General features: G+C 38.1%; 1 protein-coding gene across 1 annotated transcript in view; it reads right to left on the bottom strand.

Annotated features, from left to right (window-relative positions):
- Positions 1–210: 210 nt before the first annotated feature.
- CARS2 (cysteinyl-tRNA synthetase 2, mitochondrial) overlaps positions 211–23,871 on the bottom strand; it is a 62,911-nt gene continuing 39,250 nt past the window's right edge. The window contains exons 11-15 of the mRNA XM_036755100.1: positions 14,757–14,895; positions 12,178–12,301; positions 8,669–8,767; positions 1,060–1,311; positions 211–409 (exon numbers count right to left, since the gene is read on the bottom strand). Coding sequence (XP_036610995.1) covers positions 341–409; positions 1,060–1,311; positions 8,669–8,767; positions 12,178–12,301; positions 14,757–14,895 — 683 coding nt within the window. The 3' untranslated portion in view covers positions 211–340. The remainder of the gene's footprint in view (positions 410–1,059; positions 1,312–8,668; positions 8,768–12,177; positions 12,302–14,756; positions 14,896–23,871) is intronic.

Raw genomic sequence — 23,871 nt, forward strand, 5'->3', positions numbered from 1 at the left:
AGAGAATATACTGACTGACCTACATTGTCTTAGGAAGTTCCCTCACCTGACAGTTCTCTTTACTAACAAAATCATAGGCTTAGTCCTTCTCTTTAACTAAATTGAACATTCTATCTACAATGCAAACTAAGTCAGTTATTATAAATGTTATTATACAGCTGATGAAAGTGAAAAATCTCTCAAACATACTAATAGAAATGAAGCAACTTCTACCAGTTTAAAATTTAGTTTTAATGTTGATTTAACAGCAGAAAGGAAAACCTTAATGTAAAGTTTTACTCTTCCAATAGTAAACCTTGAATCCTATGTCCATAAAAGAACACATTTCATTAAATCCATTTCAGTTTCCAGTTTTTTGCTCCTCTGTTCCTGGTTCCAGCAATTCCCATGTAGAAATACTGCTCCTATCCTATAAATCAAAAGAAAAGAAAATCATCATTAAAAAGCTACCTTTTTTCACATAAGCACTCTTTTTTAAAAATAGTATTTTATTTTTTTCAATTATATGTAAAGACAATTTTTAACATTCATTTGTGCAAAATTTTGAGCTCTAAATTTTTCTTCTTCCTCTCCCCTTTTCTTAAAATGGTAAACAATTTGATATAGGTTATATATATGCAATCTTGTAAGACATAATGCCATGTTAGTCACAGTTGTGAAAGAAGAAACAGATCAAAAGGAAAAAACATAAGCATGCCTGATGGCAAGATTTTGAATAAAATTCAAAAAGGGGGATCTTAAAAGCCTTTATCATTTTTTCTGGTGAGAATTTTGGTGCCTTTCGGTCTCAGGGACTCCTTAAAGAAAAGCAGTTTGCAAGCTACTTAAAGACAGCCACTCAAATACTCCTTTTTTAAGGAACTGTCAAACAAAATGCATAAATCTCTTCTCTCCAACTAACGCACATTATTTAAGATACACGGTAGCAACACTTCCAATCTCAATATAAGGAATTTAAAAATCTGTACCTTCTGGCACATCTCCAAAAAAAGAGGCACCCCACTCCCTTCAGAAAATTCTGGAGCATATTTTACACAAAGCATAAGGTATTTAACTAACCTTAATATTGATTCCATAGGCAGCAAGGTTCTGCCGGAGGCTATCGCAAGCTTGGAGCAGTGGTTGCCTTTCTAACAGCAGCTGTTGCCTTTTCTCTCTCTGTAGTTTCTTGGCTTCTTTGGACAGGTCAGATGGGGCAGTCCCTGTGCCTTCTGGTGCAGCCAGGGAGTACTGACGGACCTTGGAACGAAACTGCACTAGCTCATCAACCACACTATGCAGAGTAGCTGAGCTCCTATTTTCTGAAATAAACTTAAACAGACAAAATTCCATTATAAAAAAAACACAGCTACGTCTGGGTCCTGATGAACAGCTCACAGAAACAGTAATTTTCTTGATTTGGTTCAATAAAGTTGATGCAATGACTAGTCCTACAGTAAGCATTTTTTTTTTGGTCTGGATAACATTTATATAAAGAAAGTGCTTGATTATGGAGTATTTGTATTTCAGATAGCAAGAAGAACAAAACTTCAGCAAAGCTATTTATAAATATTTTGTCTAGCCATCAAGTATCTACTAGTCTTCAACTCCCCTTAAACTTTGTCCTCATTCCACATTTGACAAAACTAAACTCTCAAACCAGCAACCAAAGTAAATATATTAAGAAGAGTGAAGTATACAAATTGAAAGCTATAGTTTTCATAAGCATAGATAAGGGAAAATTCATGATGACCAGCCTAAGATAGAAAAGAAAGTAAAAAACAAGACAGACCATCTCAATCACATAAAATTTCCATAACATAGAAAAACAATTAGAAATCGATGAAGCTAGAACCTTGATACAAACTGTGATAAAAATCATATTAAGTAACTGATAAAAAGTCTGACAAATAAAACCTAAATAGAATTGACAAATACAGATTTGAATATTGAATCATTAAGTGGTCAAAATTATGAACAAAGAATTTTCAAAAGAAATTTAAATTGTCAATAACCCCCTGAAAAAAATGTTCAAAAGCACTAAAAATCTGAGAAATGCAATTTGGAACAACACTGAGGTAGCACTTCTCACTGATCAAACTAACAAAGATGGCAAAAGTTGGGAAAATTCATTGTTGAAATACAGAAATAATTTTGCCTCCTTTTGGCCAATGAACACCTCTTTCTTTTTCTTCATTGCTATGATTAGCATTGCTAACATTACATCAACTAATAACCATGACAGTAGACATCCTTGCTTCATGCCAATCTTGATGAAAAAGCTTTCAATATTTCTCCATTAGGAATAGAGTGCAAAGAACTAGAAATAAAGTATATGTCCATCAACCAGCAAATGCCTAACAATTGTGGCATATGAATGTAATGGAATATTAACTGTGCTGTGAGAAATGACAAACAGGAACCATATAGAAGAACAGGAAGAAAACAGCCCTTCCAAAGCCTGATGACTACGTTACCCCAAGGTCTTTTCTCTTCCAAGCTAACCATCTCATTGCTCACAAGGCAGGGTCCAGTCCTGACACCATCCTAGTGATCTTTGGGAAGCATGCTAGCTTATCAATGTGCTTCCTAAAGGGTGGCACTCAGACGTGAATACAACCCCAAGTGTGGTCTCACAGAGCACTGGAGGACTATCCCCTCCTAGCCCATTCTGGACACTACTTTTCATGCAGCCTAAGATCATATTAAATTTTTGGCAGTCATGCTACACTAAGGACTCACGTAAGGTAAGTAATCCAATAATGTAACAGAAGTCACTGGACCTTTCTGAGTCTCAGTATCCTTATATGTAAAATGCGAAGAATGCTGCTAGCATTTCCTACCTCACATGATTGGTGCAAGGGAAATGTGTGCCAAACCTTAAAGCACCTATTAAACTGTTATCATCATTCTCAGTGATTATTCCTTGATTTGAAAGCTGTTTTGTTACAGAGACAAAAGTGAAAGAGCCAAATCAATCCTGAGGACAGGGGGAAAGCTTAATTATTAGCTGCTTCTGACAAGGAGAGGAAACAGCATGGGGGTGTCCCTGTCCTTTCACAATTTCATCCTGAGAAGCAGGGATCTTCTGCACACTCTTAAATGCAGGTTTCAAAAATCTGTAGAATGTAAGCAGTGTTTAAAGATTTGGAGGAATGGGGCGGGAGGAGCACTGGCTAGACTACAGTAAAGGAGCCTTGGGTCACAATTCTTGTACACAATGCTTTGTGTTCAGAGTAAAAGGCAGACTCATTCTGAAAAAAAAGAACACTTCTTTGTAAAATGCCCTGCATTCTGAGTCAGTCATTCATTCAGAATATGTTTTATGAGCACTGACAGCAAGGATTTGACTTTTTTTCTCATCCATTAAAGGCAGTTAGACAAAACAGAAAATAATGGTGATAAAATATGAACTAGAAACAAAGTATCCAAGTTGTGGTTTAAAAACAAACAAACCAAAAACACACACACACCACACACAAATCCTGAATATCCTCAAATTCCTTAAATGCTCTCGGCATATAGTAAAACCCCAAAAAGATAATACTCCTGGCATTGTTCATAGAGAAGTTATCTCAACAAATCAAACACTCCCTGAAAACAGGAACGATTCCTTCGGCATTTGTGTATACCCCCACAACACCTGCCATAAAGCTTTATATTTTATCGGTGTTGAGTTTCTCTATTGAATGAATGAGTATAAATTCTAGTATGTTTTTTAAAAATGTCATTAACAGAAGCGGAGCCAAGATGGTGGAGAAAAAGCAGGAAGTTGCATGAGCTCTCCCCAGTTTCCCTTCAAACAACTTTAAATCAAGCTGCAAAACAAATTCTGGAGCAACAGTACTCACAAAAGGACAGGGCAAAACAATTCTCCAGCCCAAGATAACCTAGAAAGACTTCAGGAAAGGTGTGTCTCACTTGGGTAAAAAAGGAGTGCAGCCCAGCACAGGTGGTGTCCAGGCAAGCCAGCAGAAGGTCCCTAGCTCCAGCAGAGATCAGCAATCAAGGGCCCAGGGTGCCAGCTCAGCAGGCCAGAGGCATAGCAGGCCAGCTGTGAGGCCTCCAGTCCCAGTGCAATGGGTTAACTACCAGCCCTGGAAACTCCTGTGCAACAGGCACAATTAGGCTGGGCAACCCCAGCACAGTGGGCAACCTCTGGAGGTCCTGGAACAGCCAAGTCAGTAACCAAATCCCTGGCCCCCAGCACAAGAAGCTTGGGATAGTGTCCCCTGTGACCCAGAAGCAGAGCTCAACTTTAAGTCACAAAATAGACTGGAAAATGAGAAAAAAAAAACCCTGATCACAGAAAGCTATTACGGTCACAGGGAAGATCAAAACACAGACTCAGAAGAGGACAACAACGAAGCCTCAAAGAGAAATATGAATTGAATTCAAGCCCAAAATGTCCTCCTGGAAGAGCTCAAAAAGAATTTTAAAAATCAAATCAGAGAAGTAGAAGAAAAATTGAGAATAGAAATGAGAGGTGGAAAAGAATTATGAAAAAAGAGTCAACAGCTTGGTAAAGGAAGCACAAAAAAATCATTGAAGGAAACAATTCCTTAAAAAGTAGAATTGGCCAAATGGAAAAGGAGGTACAAAACTAACTGAAGAAAATAATTCCTTAAAAATTAGAATTGGGCAAATGGAAGTTAATGACCTTGAGATATCAAGAATCAAACAGAATCAAAAGAATGAAAAAATAGAAGAAAATGTAAAATACTTCACTGGAAAAACAAATGACCTGGAAAATAGATCTAGGAAAGATAACATATGAATTATTGGAAATTATTGAAAGCCATGGTAAAAAAAAATCGGGGGAGGGGGGTTGGAGAACATCTTTTAAGAAATTATCAAGGAAAAATGCCCTGATATTCTAGAACCAGAGGGTAAAAAGTAACTGAAAGGAATCCACTGATCACCTCCTGAAAGAGATCCCAAAATGAAAAGTCCTAGGAATATTATATATATATATATATATATATATATATATATATATATATATATATATATATATATATAAAATATATATAATATATATTATAACCAAATTCCAGAATTCTCAGAAAGAAATAATTCGAATACTGAGGAGTCACAGTTAGGATTACACAAGATTTATCAGCTTCTACATAAAGGATTGTAGGCTTGAAATATGATATTCTGGAAGGCAAAGGAGCTTGGATTACAACAAAAAATCAATTACCAGCAAAACTGAGCAAAGAAAGTGTTCACTTTTAAATGATATTCCACCTGTAAACTTAGTGTTTCCATCAGCCACACGATACAGAAATTAATGCAAGCTCCTGAACTTTATTTCCAGGTCCTTGCCAAGGGAACTGGATCCACAAATGCAATCACAGCGAGTCCACCTGGCTGGACTTCAGCTCGCACAAGAGAAGTTGGGCACAGGCAAGAGACAGGAGCTTTCTTCATAAGAACCTAAAGCTTTAATATTCCCGGGCAACTTGGACACCAAAGTGTTGTGAGGTACTCTTGACCCAGCAATAGGGCTGTATTTCAAAGACATTTTTTAAAAAAGGGAAAAGGACTTATTTGTACAAAAATATTTAAAGCAGCTCTTTTTGTGGTGGCAAAGAATTGGAAATCAAGGGGATGTCCATCAATTGGGGAATGTCTGAACAAGATGTGATATATGACTGTAATGGAATACCACTGTGCTATAAGAATGACGAGCAGAAAAACCTGGAAAGACTTACATGAACTGATGCAAAGTGAAGTGAGCACAACTAGGAGCATGCTGTCCACAATAGCAGCAATACTTTGATGATCAACTGTGAATAACTTAGCTAATCTGAGCAATACAGTGATCCAAGATAATTCCAAAAGACTTTGGATGAAAAATGCTATACACCTCCGGAGAAAGAACTGAGGGGAGTCTGAATGTAGACCGAAGCAGACTTTTTACAATCTGTTTTTTCATTCACAAAATGACTAACATGGAAATATGTTTTGCATAATCACACTGGTATAACCTGTATCAAACTGCCTGCCACCTCAGGAAGAGGAGGGGAGGGAGAGAATCTGGAACTCAAAATTTTAAAAATGTTAAAAATTGTTTGTATGTGCAATTGGGGGAAAATTATAACAAACTTTTAAAAAATGTTCTGAGGATAGAAAACTTATCTTTGCACATAAGTCTCTGAGCAGCTCCCAAATAACACTGCTAAATAATGGACTACATCAGTCAGGTTCACTACTGCTCTAGACCTCTAAGTCTGGTTTCTTTATGTGTTTGTCCTTAAAGAGAGTACATCTCAAAAAGTTTCGTGGCTGTGATGATCCAAGTAACAGGCAAATGGTACTACAGAACTAGAGACTAAAGAATTCAAGATGAGAGAAATATTCAGGTCAAATGCCTCAAGATGAAGAAACACAAACATAGGAATGTGGATAATAGTTCTTCAAATGGCCATTAATGCCAAAGATTCATCTTTAATTCATTTAAAGCTGTTTTTCTTTCTTCCTAACCCATCTTTTTTTATATACTTTTTAAAAAAAAAATAGATTTTTATTGCTATCTTTTGTTCTAGTATCAACTACATTTCCCCCCTCCCATCCCTCCCCTTCCCCTTTCCAGAGATTTATACTTTATATTTTAAAATTTATTTATTTTTAGCTTACAACATTCAGTTCCACAAGCTTGTGAGTTTTAAATTTTCTCCCCCTCCCTCCCCTTTCCCCACCCTAAGATAGCATGCAATCTGATATAGGTTCTACATATACATTCACATTAAACATATTTTTACATTAGTCATATTACAAAGAAGAATTATAGCCAATGGAAAGAACCATGAGAAAGAAGAAACAAAACACAAAACAGAAAGAGAGCAAATAGTTTGCTTCAATCAGCATTCAGACTCCATAATTCTTTCTCTGGATGTGGATAACATTTTCCATCATGAGCCTTTTGGAGCTGTCTTAGAACCCTGCATTGCTGAGAAGAGCTAAGTCTATCAAACTTAGTCATCACAGATACTGTGTATCTGTAATCCTGCACAATGTTCTCCTGGTTCTGCTCCCCTTATTCAGCATCAGTTCATGTAAGTCTTCCCAGGTTTTTCTGAAGTCTGCTTATCATTCCTTATAGCACAATAGTACTCCATTACATTCATATACCACAACTTTTTCAGTCATTCCCCATTTGATGGGCATCCCCTCAATTTCCAGGTCTTGACCACTACAAGAAGAGCTGCTATAAATATTTTCATACATGTAGGTCCTTTTCCCATTTTTATGATTTCTCTGGGATACAGACCTAGAAGTTGTATTGCAGGGTCAAAGGATATACACAGTTTTATAGCCCTTTGGGCACAGTTCCAAATTACTCTCCAAAATGGTTGGATCAGTTCACAACTCCATCAACAGTGTAACAGTATTCTAATTTTTCCACATCTTCTCCAGCATTTATCATTTTCCTGTTTTGTCATGTTAGCCAATCTGACAGGTGTGATGTGGTACCTCTGAGTTGTTTTGATTTGCATTTCTCTAATCAATAGTGATTTAGAGCATTTTTAAAATAAGACTATAGATAGCTTCAATTTCTTCATCTGAAAACTACCTGTTCATATCCTTTGACCATTTCTCAATTGCGGAATGACTTGTATTCCTATAAATTTGACTCAGTTCTCTGTATATTTTAGAAATGAGGCCTTTATCAGAGATACTGGTTGTAAAAATTCTTTCCCAGTTTTCTGTTTCCCTCCTAATCTTGGTTGCATTGGCTTTGTTTGTACAACAACTTTTCAATTTAATGCAATCAAAATTTTGCATTTCCTAATGTTTTCTATCTTGTTTGGTCATAAATTCTTCCATTCTCCATTGAGATCTATATGTTATAACAGAAAATTCTTTTGTTTTTATAAAAGAGAGGAAAGACTTGGCAAAACCAATCAACACAACAAATAAAAATCTGATGTTCTATGCAATATTCTACACCAAAGCTGGACTAAATGGAAAGAGAGAGGTAAAGAAGGAGCAAGGACAAAGGAAGAGGGGGAAGGTGCCTTCTCATATCTCTTCTTTGGTTCTTGATATATTCGTAAGAGGCAGCTGGGTGGTATAGTGTAGGGAGTGCTGGACCTGGAGTCAGGAAGGCTGGAGTTCAAATTTGGCTTCAGACATTTACTAGCTCTGTGACCCTTGCCAAGTCACTTAAACTCTGTCTGCCTCAATTTCCTCAAATGTAAAGTAGGGCTCATAATAGCATCTACCTCCCAGGCCTGTTGTATCAAGTGAGATAATATTGGTAAAGTGTTTAGCAGCAGCACAGTGCCTAGCACATAGGAGGAACTTAAATGCTTATTTCTTCCCTCTCCCTCCCTAAGCACCCCTCCAGATTCCCGAAACACCAGCTGTCAGCTTGAATCTATTTCTGTTTTGTAATACACTATCCTGCCCACCTCCCCCCCACCCCCTCACCCCCCTACCCCCACCTCCAGCCCCGGTTCTTATTAGCTCTTTTCCTGCCTATTGCATAAATTTACTTCTCTCAGTGGGCAAGAGGCAGTTTCCATGTTTCAAACTCCTGCTTTTCTCTTGCTGACTCAGGAACACGTTTAGGTCACATGAGAATTGTTCAGTAAGCAAAAGTTTTAACAAGAAGACAGGTTATTGGATTGGCATTTAGAGAATACTGTTATGGTTAAGATTTTTGGACAGTATGACTTACCTGTCTACTTGATAGAGAAATTCCAACTGTGTCCAAAAAGCTTTCAATATAGGAAACTATGGCACCATAGACAGCAGGACTTCTAGGACAGTTAGCTTCCTGTTATAAATTGCAAATTATGTTTATAACTCAGTCTTTATCTCGGTGTGAAGAGATAAAATTTGGGCTCTATGCCTAAATGTAAACATACTTCAGGAAGGCTGAAAAGCTGAAAACCCTCCCTGCCCTTCATGATTTAAAACAACCATTCCTTTCCTGGAAGCTAAGAATAATGGGTTTCTACCTCTAGCTAACCTGAGTTGGGAAGATTTGCATTCACTTCTAACTTATACTGCCATGCTGACCCCAGGCTAGTTACAACTCTTTAAAATAAAGTTGCCACCCAATTGCTGATTCGGATTTAGAGAATTCAATGAAATCACAACTCCAAACCCCAACTCATTTATAATATGCTTTTACATACACTATTTCCTTTGATTCTTGCACTGCCCCTAATAAGGCAAGCAGGGCGGTTAACAATACCAGATTTATGTGGCAACTCAGGCTCAGAGAAGTACCTGGCTCAAGGCTGGGCAGTTAGGAAGGGGCAAGCATTAAGACTCAAACCCAGGTTAATCTTTTGAATCCTAGGTTAGCACTTTCCCTCCTAGACGAATGCACCTTAGAAGTTTTTCACACTCCTTTCTTTCATTTTGTCCTCATCAACAACTCTGTGGAACTTCAGTCTAAGAGACTAAATTTTAATAGAGAATTTTCTAGGGGACTAAATTTCTGATTTAGAGCAAATCTAAGATAAGTTTTTAGAAATCCATTCAATAAAAGGGTCAGGAAATGACCCAGCGTTGCAGGTAGCCACGTTCCTATAGGCTTGTTACTACTAGTGGTGGTGAAGTCTATAAGGAAATAGAGTGTGGTCAGGGTTTTACATGATCTAACAGCACAAATGTTTTTAATGGATATCATCTAGATTCTGTCAATGGGCTTTACTAGAATGGTTAAAAAGAAGCACGTGCCAGTGGAGATCCTGCACTCCTTTGTAAAGCTGTCTGAGAGCAAAAATAACAACAAACCCCAATTTTTCTGTTCATCGATGGTTACATTAAACTTGCTTATTTGCCACTTAGTATATTAGCTCCTGATCTATATTCATTCTTGGCACAGTATTTAGGAAGTCTCAACTATTTCACTTGACCTTCGCCTACCCCAAAGAGAGAGAAAAAAAGAAGAGAACATGGCTGTTGTGATTTGTCCAAAGATGGAATTGTACTTTGGTGGCAAGTCTATTGTATTTTGATCTAGGACACATTCCTTTCTACTTGGCTTCTAAAGAACTGGGCAGGTAGGTGGAACAGCGGATAGGGTACTGGGTTTGGAGTCAGGAAGATCAGAATTCAAATCTGGTCTCAGACATCTATTAGCTATGTGATCCTGGGCAAGTCACGTAACCCGTTTGCCTCAGTTTCCTGAACTGTAAAATGGGGATAATAACAGCACTTACCCAACAGGACTGCTGAGGATCAAACGAGATCTTTTGTAAAGCTTTTAGCACAGTGCCTGGTATACAGTAGGCACTCAATAAATGCTTATTTTCTTCCTCACCCCCCCTTTCCCCCAATACTGAAACTGGTCAAGACTGGAGAACTCAAATCTTTGACAAGTAAGAAACTTGAACCAAGTGTAACAAAATATTTGAGCTCAAAGATAGAAGCAGTTTGATGACCAACCCCCTCTCAGGGGCAAGTCTGACTCTAATGTCTCAGACTCTAAACAAGGAATTATAGCCTGCCCTAAGACAGAAATGAAGGCAAGAGTAACTAAGATGAATAATAGGAACAGTACCATGTCAGTCTAAGTACAGACCACACATGACCCCTCAAGCTTGGCTTGACTAGAACCCAACTGATTTAATATTTACTTATACGTTCAGACTTTTCACTTGCCCTTTTCATGTCACAGTTTGGAATCCATGTGAGATACTAAAAAGGAAGACAGTATACATGCCATGTGATAAGAGTGATTTCCAGACTTTGGAGTGAGGAAGAGAGGAATGCAGGTAAGGCTGGCTTTCAGTCTCCATTTCAGTCTTGAAAAGTTAAATTCTAGGCCGAGGGTCTAAGTAGTCACAATGGGCAAGGTACTTTTAATTCATCAGGTAAAGAAAAAAGCCAGTACCTTTAGTTTATAGTCCTCTGAGAAGAGATTTCAGTCTAAGTTAGGGGACATAGGAAGGGGGAGAAGGGAAGGAAAATGAGACAGAGATGATATAAAGTAAAAGGGGAAAGTTTGTACTCCTTAAGCCCATAAAGGGAAAATGAAGTTAAGGTGACAAAGCTGGGTGAAGGAAACTGCAAAAAGATCTCACTCTTATTAGGTTGTAGCCTACACATGGAAATTCATTTGTTGTTTTCCCACTACTGCAATGACACTTCTCTGATTAATCAATGCCTTCTATGGATTCAAAGGTTGGCTTGTAATTTTTCTTATTTAATATTTAAAATATTCTCATGTTGGAAGCAAATCTAAGTACAAATTTCCCTTCTTGGTGCTGAGTTAATTAATTAGAATAATAGGTTAGAATTAGGTAGAATATAAAAGAAGATAGAAACTCCTTCTAGTAAATTTATTCTCTATTCCCAGATACCTGACCGAATCTCTACAGGTAAAATTGACCACATTTTAAAAGTTCTCTGTACACCTATGAAAAATCTGATCCTTGAGAAAACATTCTTAAAAGTGTTGTTAATCTCAGAACTACAGAATTTCGAACTTGAAAGGGGCCTTAGTATCATCTAGCCAAGCCCCTCATTTCACAGATGATGGCACTGAGACCCACAGGTTAAATGACTTGCCTGAAGTTAACCTAGTTAATTTAAGAGTCAAGGGTAGCCAGGTGTGCTACCAGGAAGGCTGAGGCTGATGAGCTGGTCTGAGCTCGAGAGTTCTGAGCTGCAGTACAGCTAAAAACAGTGAGTGTCCACACTAAGTCTGGCACCAATATGGTGAATCATTAGGCTGCCTAAGGAGGGGTAAATTGGACCAGCTGGAAAAAGGAAGCAGGTTAAAGCTTCTGTGCTGATCAGTACTGGGAATCAAGCCTGTGGAGTGGCCATTTCACTATCAGCATGGACAAGTAGGGAGATCCAGTCTTCAACTGTGCACCCCGTCATTCTCATTGCCCCCCTCCCATTACCATCCCCCTCCCCTGAAAAAAAGAGCCAAGAGCAGAACCCAAGTCCCTGATCTGGGGCACACTGACTTCTTCTAAGTCTTACCTATTGCATCACAGTAAGGCAAAGGAGGAAACAGATTTCCCCAGACACTGAAACACAAAAGAACTACTTGGGCCCATGTTCTTGGGTTGCCATTGTTAAAATACAGGTCTCTCCAATAAAGTTAACAGGATTCCCTTCTCATCATTCTTTATAAAGATAAAAACATATTTTGTCTGTATTAAGCAACACAACTGTGGACAGCTGCCATTTTCTGAATTCTATATCCTAATGGGTTACCTTAGTAACAGCCTTAAGCTGTCTGTTGCCATGGTGAATGAGGTCCATAATTGCATCAACAGCCCTGGGGGTGTCAAAGTCATCTGCAAATGCTGCCTCTATCGCTACTTTGGTGCTCGTTAGTCTTTAGGAGAAAAAGTATTAGGAAACAAGAAGGCATCAGCGTAGTAGATTTGTCATCTACCCCAAATAGGAAACTTAAGATTAACAAAAAACAATCATTTCCTTAATCACAGAGAAAGTATGTAATCTGTATAGTCAAGGAGCTCATGCTACTTTTAAAAATGTTCTTTCCCCAGTAGAACACTCTAGTAGTGATTTGGGATTTTTCTGGTTCCACCACCCATGATTAGCAGCCTTCAGCTCTCTTTACCATCTTTCTAGCTTGCTGTAGTCTTTTCTTTCCTTTTCTACTTGAGGCCCATGAAAACATATGGTTTAGATCTCCCCAGTCTTTAGATTTTCCTAAAAGTACCTTGTCTGGATCTTCCTTTTGCCCTATTTATTTTGCCTTTTCTCTGTGTCATATTGTCCCCCACCTCTAGTAAAATGTAAGCCCAAGAGTAGTGATTATATCCTATTTTATCTATGCCTCAAATATCTCCAAAACTGTTAAAGAGCTGGAAAACGGTTTGGGCAACAGCTATAACAGATGAGGATACTGTGGCTTGGAAAAGTGACTCTGTCTCAAATCACAAAACATTTAAGTGGCTGAGGAAATGGGGCCCAAAACCCGATCTTCTGATCCTAAGGGGTTCTTTACATTTCTCTACCCACCGGCAACAAAATTGCTGAAGACCAATTTAAAAGGATCAGACTATTACAAATGGTAAACTTTTCAAAGGCAAGGATTCCATCGATTAAACCTACCATAAGCATATAAGCACCTTCCTAAGTGTTTTTTTAAATTATTAATTTAACAATGATGAATCATTTTTAGAAAGTATGAAAAACTACTCAGAATAATGATATAATCACACCATACTTCGTAATTTTATCATAAAATATAAAAAATCAAAAGAGAAGAGAAACTCGAATTCATAGGAAAATTTATTGTGCTCACTGCTCCAAATCTCAAAACCTAAAATTGCTCTGGACAACAATCACAAAAATACATCCCATGTTGGTGTAGTAGAAAAAGCACTGAAGTAAGAATCAGGAAACTTGGTGTAACCTAACTCCACCACTGGCTAATTTGTGTAACTAACCATTCGAAATCTCACAATCATTAGAATCTCAAGAGACAGAAGTGACCTCAGGTATCCACTATGAAACCTTTATCTAACAACAATGACAAAGTCAGATAGTCTTTGCTAGACAACCTTAGCACTTAGCACAGTGCCTGGCACATAGCTGGAACTATGTAAATGCTTATTCCATCCCTTTCCTTCCCCCAACCTACGCTCAGAGTTGTGAAGGTCAAATGAGATAACATATGTGGAGCACTCTGCAAATACTATAGTGCCATGTAAATACTAGAGTTACTACTATTATCATGATCATTACTACAGTTATCATGTATCCTCCACCAGTTCTACTCTTCTCTAGGCTAAGTATCTCTGTGACCTTCAACCAAGCCTCTGGCGGTAGAGTCACTCTTTTCACTCTCATGGTTGTGCTGCTCAAGACATGCTCAAAGTTGTCAGAATTATTCCAAAAACGTAATCCCCAATATTCTCAAATACATGATCTGACCAATGCAGAATACAGAGTGACTATCACTTTCTTTTATTGCTTCTCTCTATAGCTTTAAATACTCTCCTATTAATGTAGCCTAAGATTCTACCGGCTTTCTTGGCTTTCATGTTACACGACTCAACTTGAAAAGCACTAAATTACCCAGATCACTTTCACCTGAACTTTCTTATCCTTAACCACGCAGATGATTTTCTGAACCCAGGCTTTATAATATTTAGCTTAACAGTCTACCCTATTAAGATCTTTTTGGATCCTCACTGTTTTCTTCCTTTCTTGAATGCACAAACCTCATCAACTCTAGGAGGGAAAAATACAGAGAGGGTCATTTACCTTTTTGGAATCCTCAAATGAAACATTAAGATGTACATCTGTACTGTTAATGTATTTTTGCTTGACGGTAAGATCTTTCCCACACACACACACACACTCTGAGGTGTTTTGCTTTGGGGCTCACTCATGGGAGAAGTGTTCGTGTGATATAGCCAGATGAGACTCTGGGTAGCCATTAAGGAGCCCCCCAGCTTTGAAAACCCAGATGTCGGTGCTTCTCTCTCTGGTAATTATGTATGTATTGCTTTTGGTCAGACAGTTGGAAGCCCTGTCGCTGGTCTCTGCTGTTTGTATTTGCCCTGTTTATATAATTTCTGCTTGTAATTCCTGTTTGTATTTTCTCTGAAGTTCAGGGTGCTGACTTTTCCTCTGAACTAAGTGAATAATATATGTATATGTTTGATTAAAGTAAGATTGTTAACCCCTTAAAGTTGCTTTCCTTTAGAAAAGCAGACCAAAGAACCTGTGCTAGCATCCCTCCCGTGTGCTGGTGTTATTGGTCTTACACCCCCACAGCAGCTGCAAGTAACATTGTTGTTACAACATCTTACCTTTCCCAGAGTAGGTCCTCCCTGATAGGATCACACACCAGCTGTCCTTTCATATACGCATTAGCGTCATCCATGAAAGAAGCTATTCCAATGAGGTGGTGTTTGGCTTCATGCATGTTGTCATCACTATAATCTATTGCTAAGAAAGCAGAGATTTTCATTAAGGTTGTGAAAGCTAACATGCCACAAAACCAATATGGAAAATACATATGTAAAATTCATTCAGGGGAAGCATCAAGTGGAAGAAGGTCAACAGACAAGGAGTCAGAAGGCTTGGATTTGATTCCTGGCTTAGCCTCCTACTGGTTGTGTGACGTTGGACAAGACTACCTAAATTCTCTGAGAACCAGTTTCATCATCTGCAAAACTGGGCTGACATCTGTTTTAAATATTGTTTTATTATACAGTATCAAACACATATATTTAAACACAACAAGGCTTCCTACTGGTATTTTCCCAGGAGACCACTGTACTCTGTTGTCAGCCCTAATATATTATAATCCTTTAGAAATCAAGCAGAAGAACTGATTATTCATTGGTAATCATGCTTTCTCAAAAGTATTAGTGGGTCTATGTGGCCCTAATTATGACATGCTGACAAACAATTATTTCCTCCTTGAGAGAAAAATCACTGTCCAAAGGAAAACCTTCAGAAAGACCATTTAGCTCAGCAGGTCAGTCAGCCTGTCAATCATATCTCCACTGACAGATGGGCAGAAGAGCTGGCTATGCATAGGAGAGTATAGGAGATTTCATCTTCCACATTCATGAAAGAACAGAAAAGTCTAGAAAAGTATGATCAATGACTATACTATACAGCATATCCTTTAAGGATGTTAGAGAAGAAGGCAAAGTAGAGTCTGATCTTAGCACAGTGCCTACCACATAGTAGATGCTTAACAAATGCATGTTTCTTTCCTTCTCACCCACCAGAGGCAAAAAGCTTGAACAAGGAAAAAAAGCTGGAGAAAGTTCTGAAGATAAACTCAGAAACTAAATTACCAGTTCCATTACAAGTTGGACATAAGGCTCCAGAATGAGGGCTTAACTCTGGATAGTTTGTGAGGTGGCATCAAAGACTTATAAAGTCATTTTGACTCAGTGATGAAGAACTTGCAAGAAATATCCAGAGGAGAGAATGGATTCCTCTCTATTCTTCATCCTAATCCCCGTAAAAGAAATAGCTCTAAACACAGAGAAAAGCAGCTACCCTTGGCTTTCAAAACGCAAATCTGCACAATGCTGAACCTGGAATGTTTGAAATGAGTTGTAGAAAAAAGTTTAATTTCAATTGGTTTTGTGAACCAGAAAAAGATTTAAAAAGAAAAGAGGAAAACAGCCCATCAGCAGAAGTCTCCCATCCCCCAAACTGCCGATTCTAGGAAGAGTATAAACAAACCTGAGCAATGAACATTTAAAACTCTTATTCAAACATAACATTTCAAGAAACAAGCTTCTATCAAACTTGGACGAATCTGACACACACTTTTATAAATTAATTTACAAACTTCTAAAAAGCCTTCCCCAAAATACTTCTTTCCAACTCCTTGGTTTCCACCACCTGGGTATCTATCAGAAAGGTAAGAAGAAACTTAAAAGCACTCAGTGCCTTGCAGCTAAAAATGCAGCTGAGAGTAGAAGGGAAACAGCTGAGGGAAAAAAAAATCTTAGCACAAAATTTCTCTGATAAAGGTCTCTTTTCCAAGATAAATAAGAACTGATTAAATTTGTAAGAGTAAAATCTATTCCTCAATTGAGAAATGATCAAAAGATATGAACAGGCAGTTTTCAAAGAAAGAAATTCAAGTTATCAATAGTCAGTTGAAAAAATGCCAGTCACTAATAACTTACAGGTACCACTTCACATCCCTCACACTGACAACCCTGACAAAAAAAGGGAAAATGATAAAATTTGGAAGAGCTGTAGGAAAAGAGATATTTAACACACTGTTGGCAAAGCTGTGAACTGGTTTAATCCTTCTGGAAAGTAATTTGGAACTATGTCCCTAAAACATGCTTTGACCCAGTGATACCATTATTAGGCCTACACTCCAAAGACAACAAAGAAAGAAGACCCAAATGTACAAAACTATTTTTAAAATTTATTTTTATAGCATATATACTTTGTAGTAACAAAGCAAGAACCCTCATCAATTAAGGAACAGTTGAACAAGTTATGATACGTAATGGAACATCATTCTACCATAAGTGATGCAGGGTGAAGTGACCAGGAGTATCAAAACAATTAATACAACAATTACAATGTTGTAAAGACAAACTACTTTGAAAGACTCAAGAACTCTGATCAACGCAAAGACTAAGCATAATTTCAAAGACCAATAATGAACCTCCTGACTGGTGATGCAGAATAAAACATACATTTTTACATAGCCAAATGGGAGGATCTGTTTTGTTTAACAATGTATATTTCTTACAGGAGTTTTGTTCTTTTTTTCCAATGGGACTTAGGTGAGGTAGGAAAAATAAATACTTGTTAAATGAAAATTTTTTTAAAAAACATGGTGCAGACTGAGTTGAACAGCCAGGGAATGTCTGTCCTCCTAGGAGTAGCCACGCCTGGGGCAGTGTCTTTTCCACAATCCCAAGGGCTCCTACTCTAATCACTCACTTTTCTAGCTGCCCACCTCTCAGAAAAGACCATGTCTATACTTCTTGGCCTCCTGGTCCCTTACAAGCTAACAGCCCCCACACTTCCATAAATGTATCACTTGCCTAAGAGTCTGGAGCTAGGGCCTCTTACAAGGCTGTGCAGAGGACTGCAAAGCCCACTCCAGGTCACAGCCCTAGCTGCTGGCACATTCCTTGCCTGGCCTGAAAGGTTCTTCCTACAGAAGTGGATAAAATCTTCCAAAGCCTCCTTGCTAGAATAGCCAAGCCCTCCCATTAGATAGTCTCCAGTGTGGGTCAGACACTTTCTTACAGTGTCTCCATGTCCCATGCTTCCCTGAAATCTCCAAATGCCTCTTCACCAAGATACAGAAAGAATCAGCCTCAGGTTGCCAGGCCACAAGTGGCCATGATAAGGAATATTCACCTTGCTCTGGACAACAAGCTTCTACAACAGACCTAGAAAGGCAAGCTATGCCTGAGCTGGAGGACTTCTACAGCTACCCAGAAAGTACCATTGCTGCCACTTTGCTACTGCCAGTGCTTGTACAGCCCCTGTAGCTGCTGCCTCCTAGGAAGTACCAGAAATTGTTTCCAAAACTAAGGCTGTAGCTTTCCTCACTTATAGTCTTTTGCATAGTTACAATGTCTTTGAAATAACAAAGTACCAAGGCTTCAACTTCTTGTGTACCTCATTCTTGCTATAAAGGAATTTCTCTTTTAATGGATCTTTGTTCTCCTAAGCAATTAAGAGTAACTCCTAATCAGGAGACAAAAAAATCAGTCTGTTGCTACTGTTATGTTATAGTTAACCCCCATGCTCCCCCCCAAAAAAACCAGGAGGAAGAACTTGTTTAGACTTCGTCAAAATAGAAGGACAGAAGACTCTAAAAGATGCGGAGCAAAAAAAAAAGCTCCAACCAAAATCTAGCTAATGTTGGAATTTATCCTGGAGGGAAATGAAAAAAGGAGAGATGCTCAATGATCCTTTAGAGAAACATCTATTACAGCTTTTAAGACCATGGGAAATATCAGTAGAAATCAAATCTCAATTTAAAGGAAATACCAAGTTCAAAGGTTCAATTAACCTATACCCTGTAAGCTACAGAAACCTTACAAGAACACAGCAAATATGCAGGATAGTCCAAAAGACAAACAAACAAACAAAACCCCCTGAGTATTGGGCCTCTTTAAGATGTACAAGCTCTGTTGCAGTTGACTCCCTCTGCTCTGGATGGTTCTATGCTCCATACTTTGACAGCAGGATGTGCTCTGGCTAATCACTGTCAAATCCCTATCTGTTCTATCAGAGATGGGAAATCAAACAAAAGGTTCCTCCGTATAAATCAACCAATCAATCATTTATTAAGCAGCTACTACATTCCAGGCACTTGTTAAAATGGCTGTTGCTTACACTATGGAGCTGCTGAGGGTGGAGGACTGCCCTTCTTTTACACTGACTAGGATGACTGATGGAAAGCTGGTGAAACTGGGCACGTCAAGTCAAAGGGATAGCCTCTCTCTGAGAGCATGACCACCCACTCTCATCTTTCCTCCTCTTGCTTCGGCCAATTCACTTCCCCTTTATAGGTTTCTTCTATAAGATGAAAAACTTAGATCTGGACTCTTAAGATCTTATCTCTTTCAGTTAGTCGTTCTATCCTATGATTTTCCTCTCCATCCTCAATCTTAATCTTGGTCCCACCTCCAACCCACTCAACCAGCCCAAGGCTCCTTGTCTTCAATTTAAGGGTAGGCAGGAAGGAGGGTGGGCAAGTTGGCAGATATGTGGCAGCCTCCCTGGTTGCATCCTTCTCTCACTGCCTGGCATGATACCACCCATGGGTGCTTCATGTTACACCTTAAGCCTTCCTACATATGGGTTAAAAATTAACAACAATAAAGGTCTCTTGCTGCTCTGATTCCTTAGTGAAACCTCTTTTAAATCCTCCAACTAATAACAGTCTGGGACAGTAGGCAAATGAAAATTGTCCATCAAAATGCAAACCTAACTGCCCAAAACCTACTGATGGGAAATAGCAAATGAAATTTCAAAACAATTTTTAACTAAGGAAGATTTGATTACATGGTAAAATGGCCAAGAGAAATATGTAGTATTTCTTTTTATTTTGGAAAGTTACAATTAAAATTTGACACTTTTCAAGTGCATCGAAGCAAGAAATGCCAAAGACAGTTCCTCTAGCAGAAGATGTTAAAACTCATCAATTCCTAAGAAGGGCCACAGTACATTCATTCACAGGTGAAGAGAACCAAAAAGGGCCAGGGTCCAATCGTGAACAGATATTTGCTGTGTATTAGGTTAATAGAATATTTCAGACAACTTAACAGTAAACTGAATCAGACAAATTTATTGGATGGCATAATCTAAGTGAATTGTTATCAACAAGGGAAAAAAAACCCTAACTGAAGAGCTACCCACTGGATTTCCAAAGCTCTATTTGAATACAGAAAGAAACATTTGTAAATATACATAGATGAATTTGAATGGATTCAGAGAGCAATGTTCATACACTCATCCAATAGTATTTTACAGAAAAAAGAACAAATAAACTGAGGTAACCTCACCTGCTGACTGAGGAGTAAAGTAGTCTCTATGGAGGGAAAAACTTTCTCTCTCATTTTCACTTTCAACTTTTTAAGAAATATGAAATTTTTTCAAAACTTAACTGAATGCTACAGAATGCTATTCTACACGCTCAAGGATAAAACACTGTAGAATATACTTCTTGCGGGCAGGGACTACTTCATTTTTGTATCCTTTAACATTTAGCAAAGTTCCTCACCCATAATAAATACTTAATAAATGTTTGTTGAATTGAACCAAAGGGTGATCACAGGGTATATGTTTCAAACAAATTTCCAAATATGTTCTAAGTCATGCCTAATGAGAGTAGGCCCTGAAGGCCCCTGAAATTTGCAATGAAACTCAAACAGAAGTTACATCCCAAGATCTATTTCATCTTTGTTGGAAAGTTGGAAATTTAGTCTTCAGAAGCAACACTGAAGTTACTGTGAGTAGACTTTTACATTAATATTCTTCAGCCCTTTTTACATACAACATGAAACTACCACTCCAATACCAGTAGAAATGTTTTATTCAGTCGTCACATTGGGCATTCATCTATCCATTTTCTATTGCTTGGATCTCTGGTGACCAACAGCATATACCTGGGCAGGATCAAAGAGATAATCTGGATACTTTGTTACTTGAGCCAGGATGGAAGCAAAAGACATATTTGGCTGAGGAATGGGGGAAATTTTCTATGCACCATTCCATTAATTCACTGCTGAAGCAGGCATCAGAATGCCAATAAGGTTGTCATGAATAGCCTAGCCAATCATCATACTCAGTCACTGAAAGAAAAAGAGCATGAGAAACTAGAACAAGGCAGTGAGCTGTGGTATGAAGCTCTCCATATGTCCAACTTCATGTATGCCCAAACAAGTTACTTGAAGGGGAAACACTAAGGTTTTAGTTTTTTTTCTATTATTTCTTCTATTACTAATAAAATGAATTTTCTACTTGACTGTTCACTTGAATATCAAAAACATGTCCCTCAAAAAATCCTCCATGCTTTCTCTAAGCTTTGTCAAAAACTCCTTACAAAGGCATATAAATTTGACTAGATAAATCCTGCAAAGTGATCATCTGTTGTGTTATGTACATATGTTTGATGGATAAGGCAGTAGGATATTTGATCAAACAGGGCAGTCTGGCTTTTTATTTTAAAGGCTTACTATAAAAGCTTTTTAAAGTCTGAAATGTCTATGTCCTAAAATAGCTGTAGTAAAGACTGTCACATTAAAGATCTCCTGTCACAGAGGTCTCTTCTTAACATTATCTTTTCCTACACTGGTTTTCTTCACTTTTCTCATTTTCAACTAGTGCTTTATTAAAGCTAACTTTTGGATGACCAAGAAGAAAAAACTAATAAAACATTAGGAGGGGTAAAACTATCAATACAAAGCCTTCTATCCTGAAAGCCTTCTACAGGTGGGACAGGAATTGTCAGGGGGTGCACTAATCCTGCCACTAGAGTCCAGCTACCACTCCCAGTACTGGATCCTAAACTGGGCTTAAAAAGCATCTCCCTATACCTAAGGAAAATTGAACATGTAACAAGACCTTAAAGGACCATAATCAATCTATGATATGTGTAAATAAAAGGCCTGATCAATGTTCATTAAGGATTCTGATGCACCAACGATAAGAATAAGTTACTACTCTTCCTCGTTCCCTTCCCAAGGAGCAGACAAGACCCATAGAAAAAACTTCTCTAACATTGCTTTGAAGTGGAATGGCTGTTTTTTCCCAATTATATTTTTAACGGTCCTGAGACAACAAAAGTTTTGGTCCCCTTAAGAAGGGGACAGCTCACATCAGTAACAATGAGGTTGTAAAATGAAGATGGAACATTTCTTAAAGGAAAGGGAAGAAGATGCATAGAAGCTAATTGCTAGAGAAACCTCTTTCTAGTTAATCAAAGACAGTTACAGGGAAATGTGGAAGGTGAAATGAAGTATATGACTCCACGTTCTTTCCTCTACTTTTCTATTAGTCTGGAAGTTGGGGGAGAAAAAAGAAGGCAAGACAAATGAGGAAAAACAAGAGAGGCAGGGGGGAAGACAAACTCTGTGAAGGAAATTAAGGTGCTCAAGAGGGGAAACTGTACTAGGGAGGAGTCCTGAGATCTGGACCCTTGTCCTGTCACTAGTTGTGTGTGATTTGGACAAATCATTTAACTTCCCTGGGCTTCTGTTTCCTCCTTTGAGAAATTCAGGAATAGGTCCAGATTATTTCTAAGGTCTCTAGAAATTAATGTTTGTGATTTTACTTTAATAAAAGGTTGTTGTTTTTTTTTTTATAAAAGCTTAATTGGGCTAGATCATGTGCTTGATAATCTGTGCCTATGAAAAGCCTGTGCAACTGGCTGCCAAAGTCATTCATATGGTAGTAACTACCCTAATGACTATCACAACAATTAGGAAGAAACATTCAGTCTCCACAGGGCTAACCTTGAAAATGCAATACTACTAAGTGACAGCTATCATCACAAATTCTTATTAGAGGAGGGTGAAAGAGGCTTTAGTTTTTTGTTTTTGTTTTTTAAATACACTAGCTCCAGTACTACCTACTTTCTTTATCTTTCATGTCATAGAACCCTAAAAGCCAATGGAAGTCAGGTTGAAAGTTGCTACTGACCTCGGGATTAGTTATGGAGGGGAAAATCTGACAGCTAGACTTCTCTGACCTGGACTGAGGGAAAAGCATTATTACCCTAATGTTCAGCAGCTTCTTGGATCTATTAATTTCTACGATTAAAAATGTGCATGTAAGATGGAAAAGCCTCCTAATAACAGAAATTGTCTCTAAAGCTCCTGAGAACACCTCATATATATTTACTTTCTATCACTGTTTTATCTCCTCTAAGTATGAAGGACCAGAAGACTGATCAATGCCCTGCTTCTAGGTAAAGAAAGAACTTCCATAAAAATTCCTTTTGAGAGATCAGGAAACTGAAGCCAAAGACCCAAAGTAGCTTGCTTTTATATAATGAGCAAAACCATGGTAGACTGGAATTGTAAGGCCTTTCTCCTGACTTTTTTACTCTATCAACTAATTACTCTACCCCTGAGGACATGAATACGTGTGAAGTCACAAACAATAATGTTGTTAATAATGGTGAACACTTTCACACTGTTTTAAACTGATAGATCTATGACACACAGACTAATCAGTATAGCACAGATCTATGCAAAAGTCCCCTGTGGTCATCATTCTCATCTTTTGTAGTATTCCATTCAGAGTTCCTCTACTTTACAGAAAGCAACAGACTTGCATCCATGAGATTCTATTCATTGTTTTTACATGCCATATAGCAGCAGTTTAGAGCATCTAGAAATTCCTCACTAGGCAATAAACTAAAATTCAGAGGTTCTACAAATAATTAGAATTTCTGAAACTGCTGTCAGTCAGAAAGCTTTTTTTTGAAACTGAATTGCTCACATAACAAAGCTCACAAAAGAATTACACACTGACACAGATTAACCGAATAATCTGCCTCTGCCACCTCCCTTCTGTCATCATTTAAAACTGAGAAGGGCTCTCAGGCTGGGGGACTTCATTAATTCTTTTTTCTTTTCTTTTTAAAACCAATATAGGATGTACTCCATGTGCTCTGACATCTAGTAGCAATACCACCAGCATGAACCAGATTATGTTCTGTCAAGGGACATATTCTCACCTCCAATTTTGTGTAGGGTGAAAAACCATTTCTTTCTTCACTAAGATGTAATTCATTCATTAAGGCAAGCTACTTCCTTCTCTTAAGGTGTTTTGGGACTTGACGGGGGTAAAAGGCAAAGGTTCTGAGCAAAGAATCTCTTTCATAAGAAAGTTGGGCACAAAGAATCATTACCTATGTCAACTGTCTTAATTTTCTTTAGCATAATGCTTAAACTTTAA

The sequence above is a fragment of the Trichosurus vulpecula genome, chromosome 4, assembly GCF_011100635.1.
Source record: "Trichosurus vulpecula isolate mTriVul1 chromosome 4, mTriVul1.pri, whole genome shotgun sequence".
In the NCBI taxonomy this organism is placed as follows: domain Eukaryota; kingdom Metazoa; phylum Chordata; class Mammalia; order Diprotodontia; family Phalangeridae; genus Trichosurus; species Trichosurus vulpecula.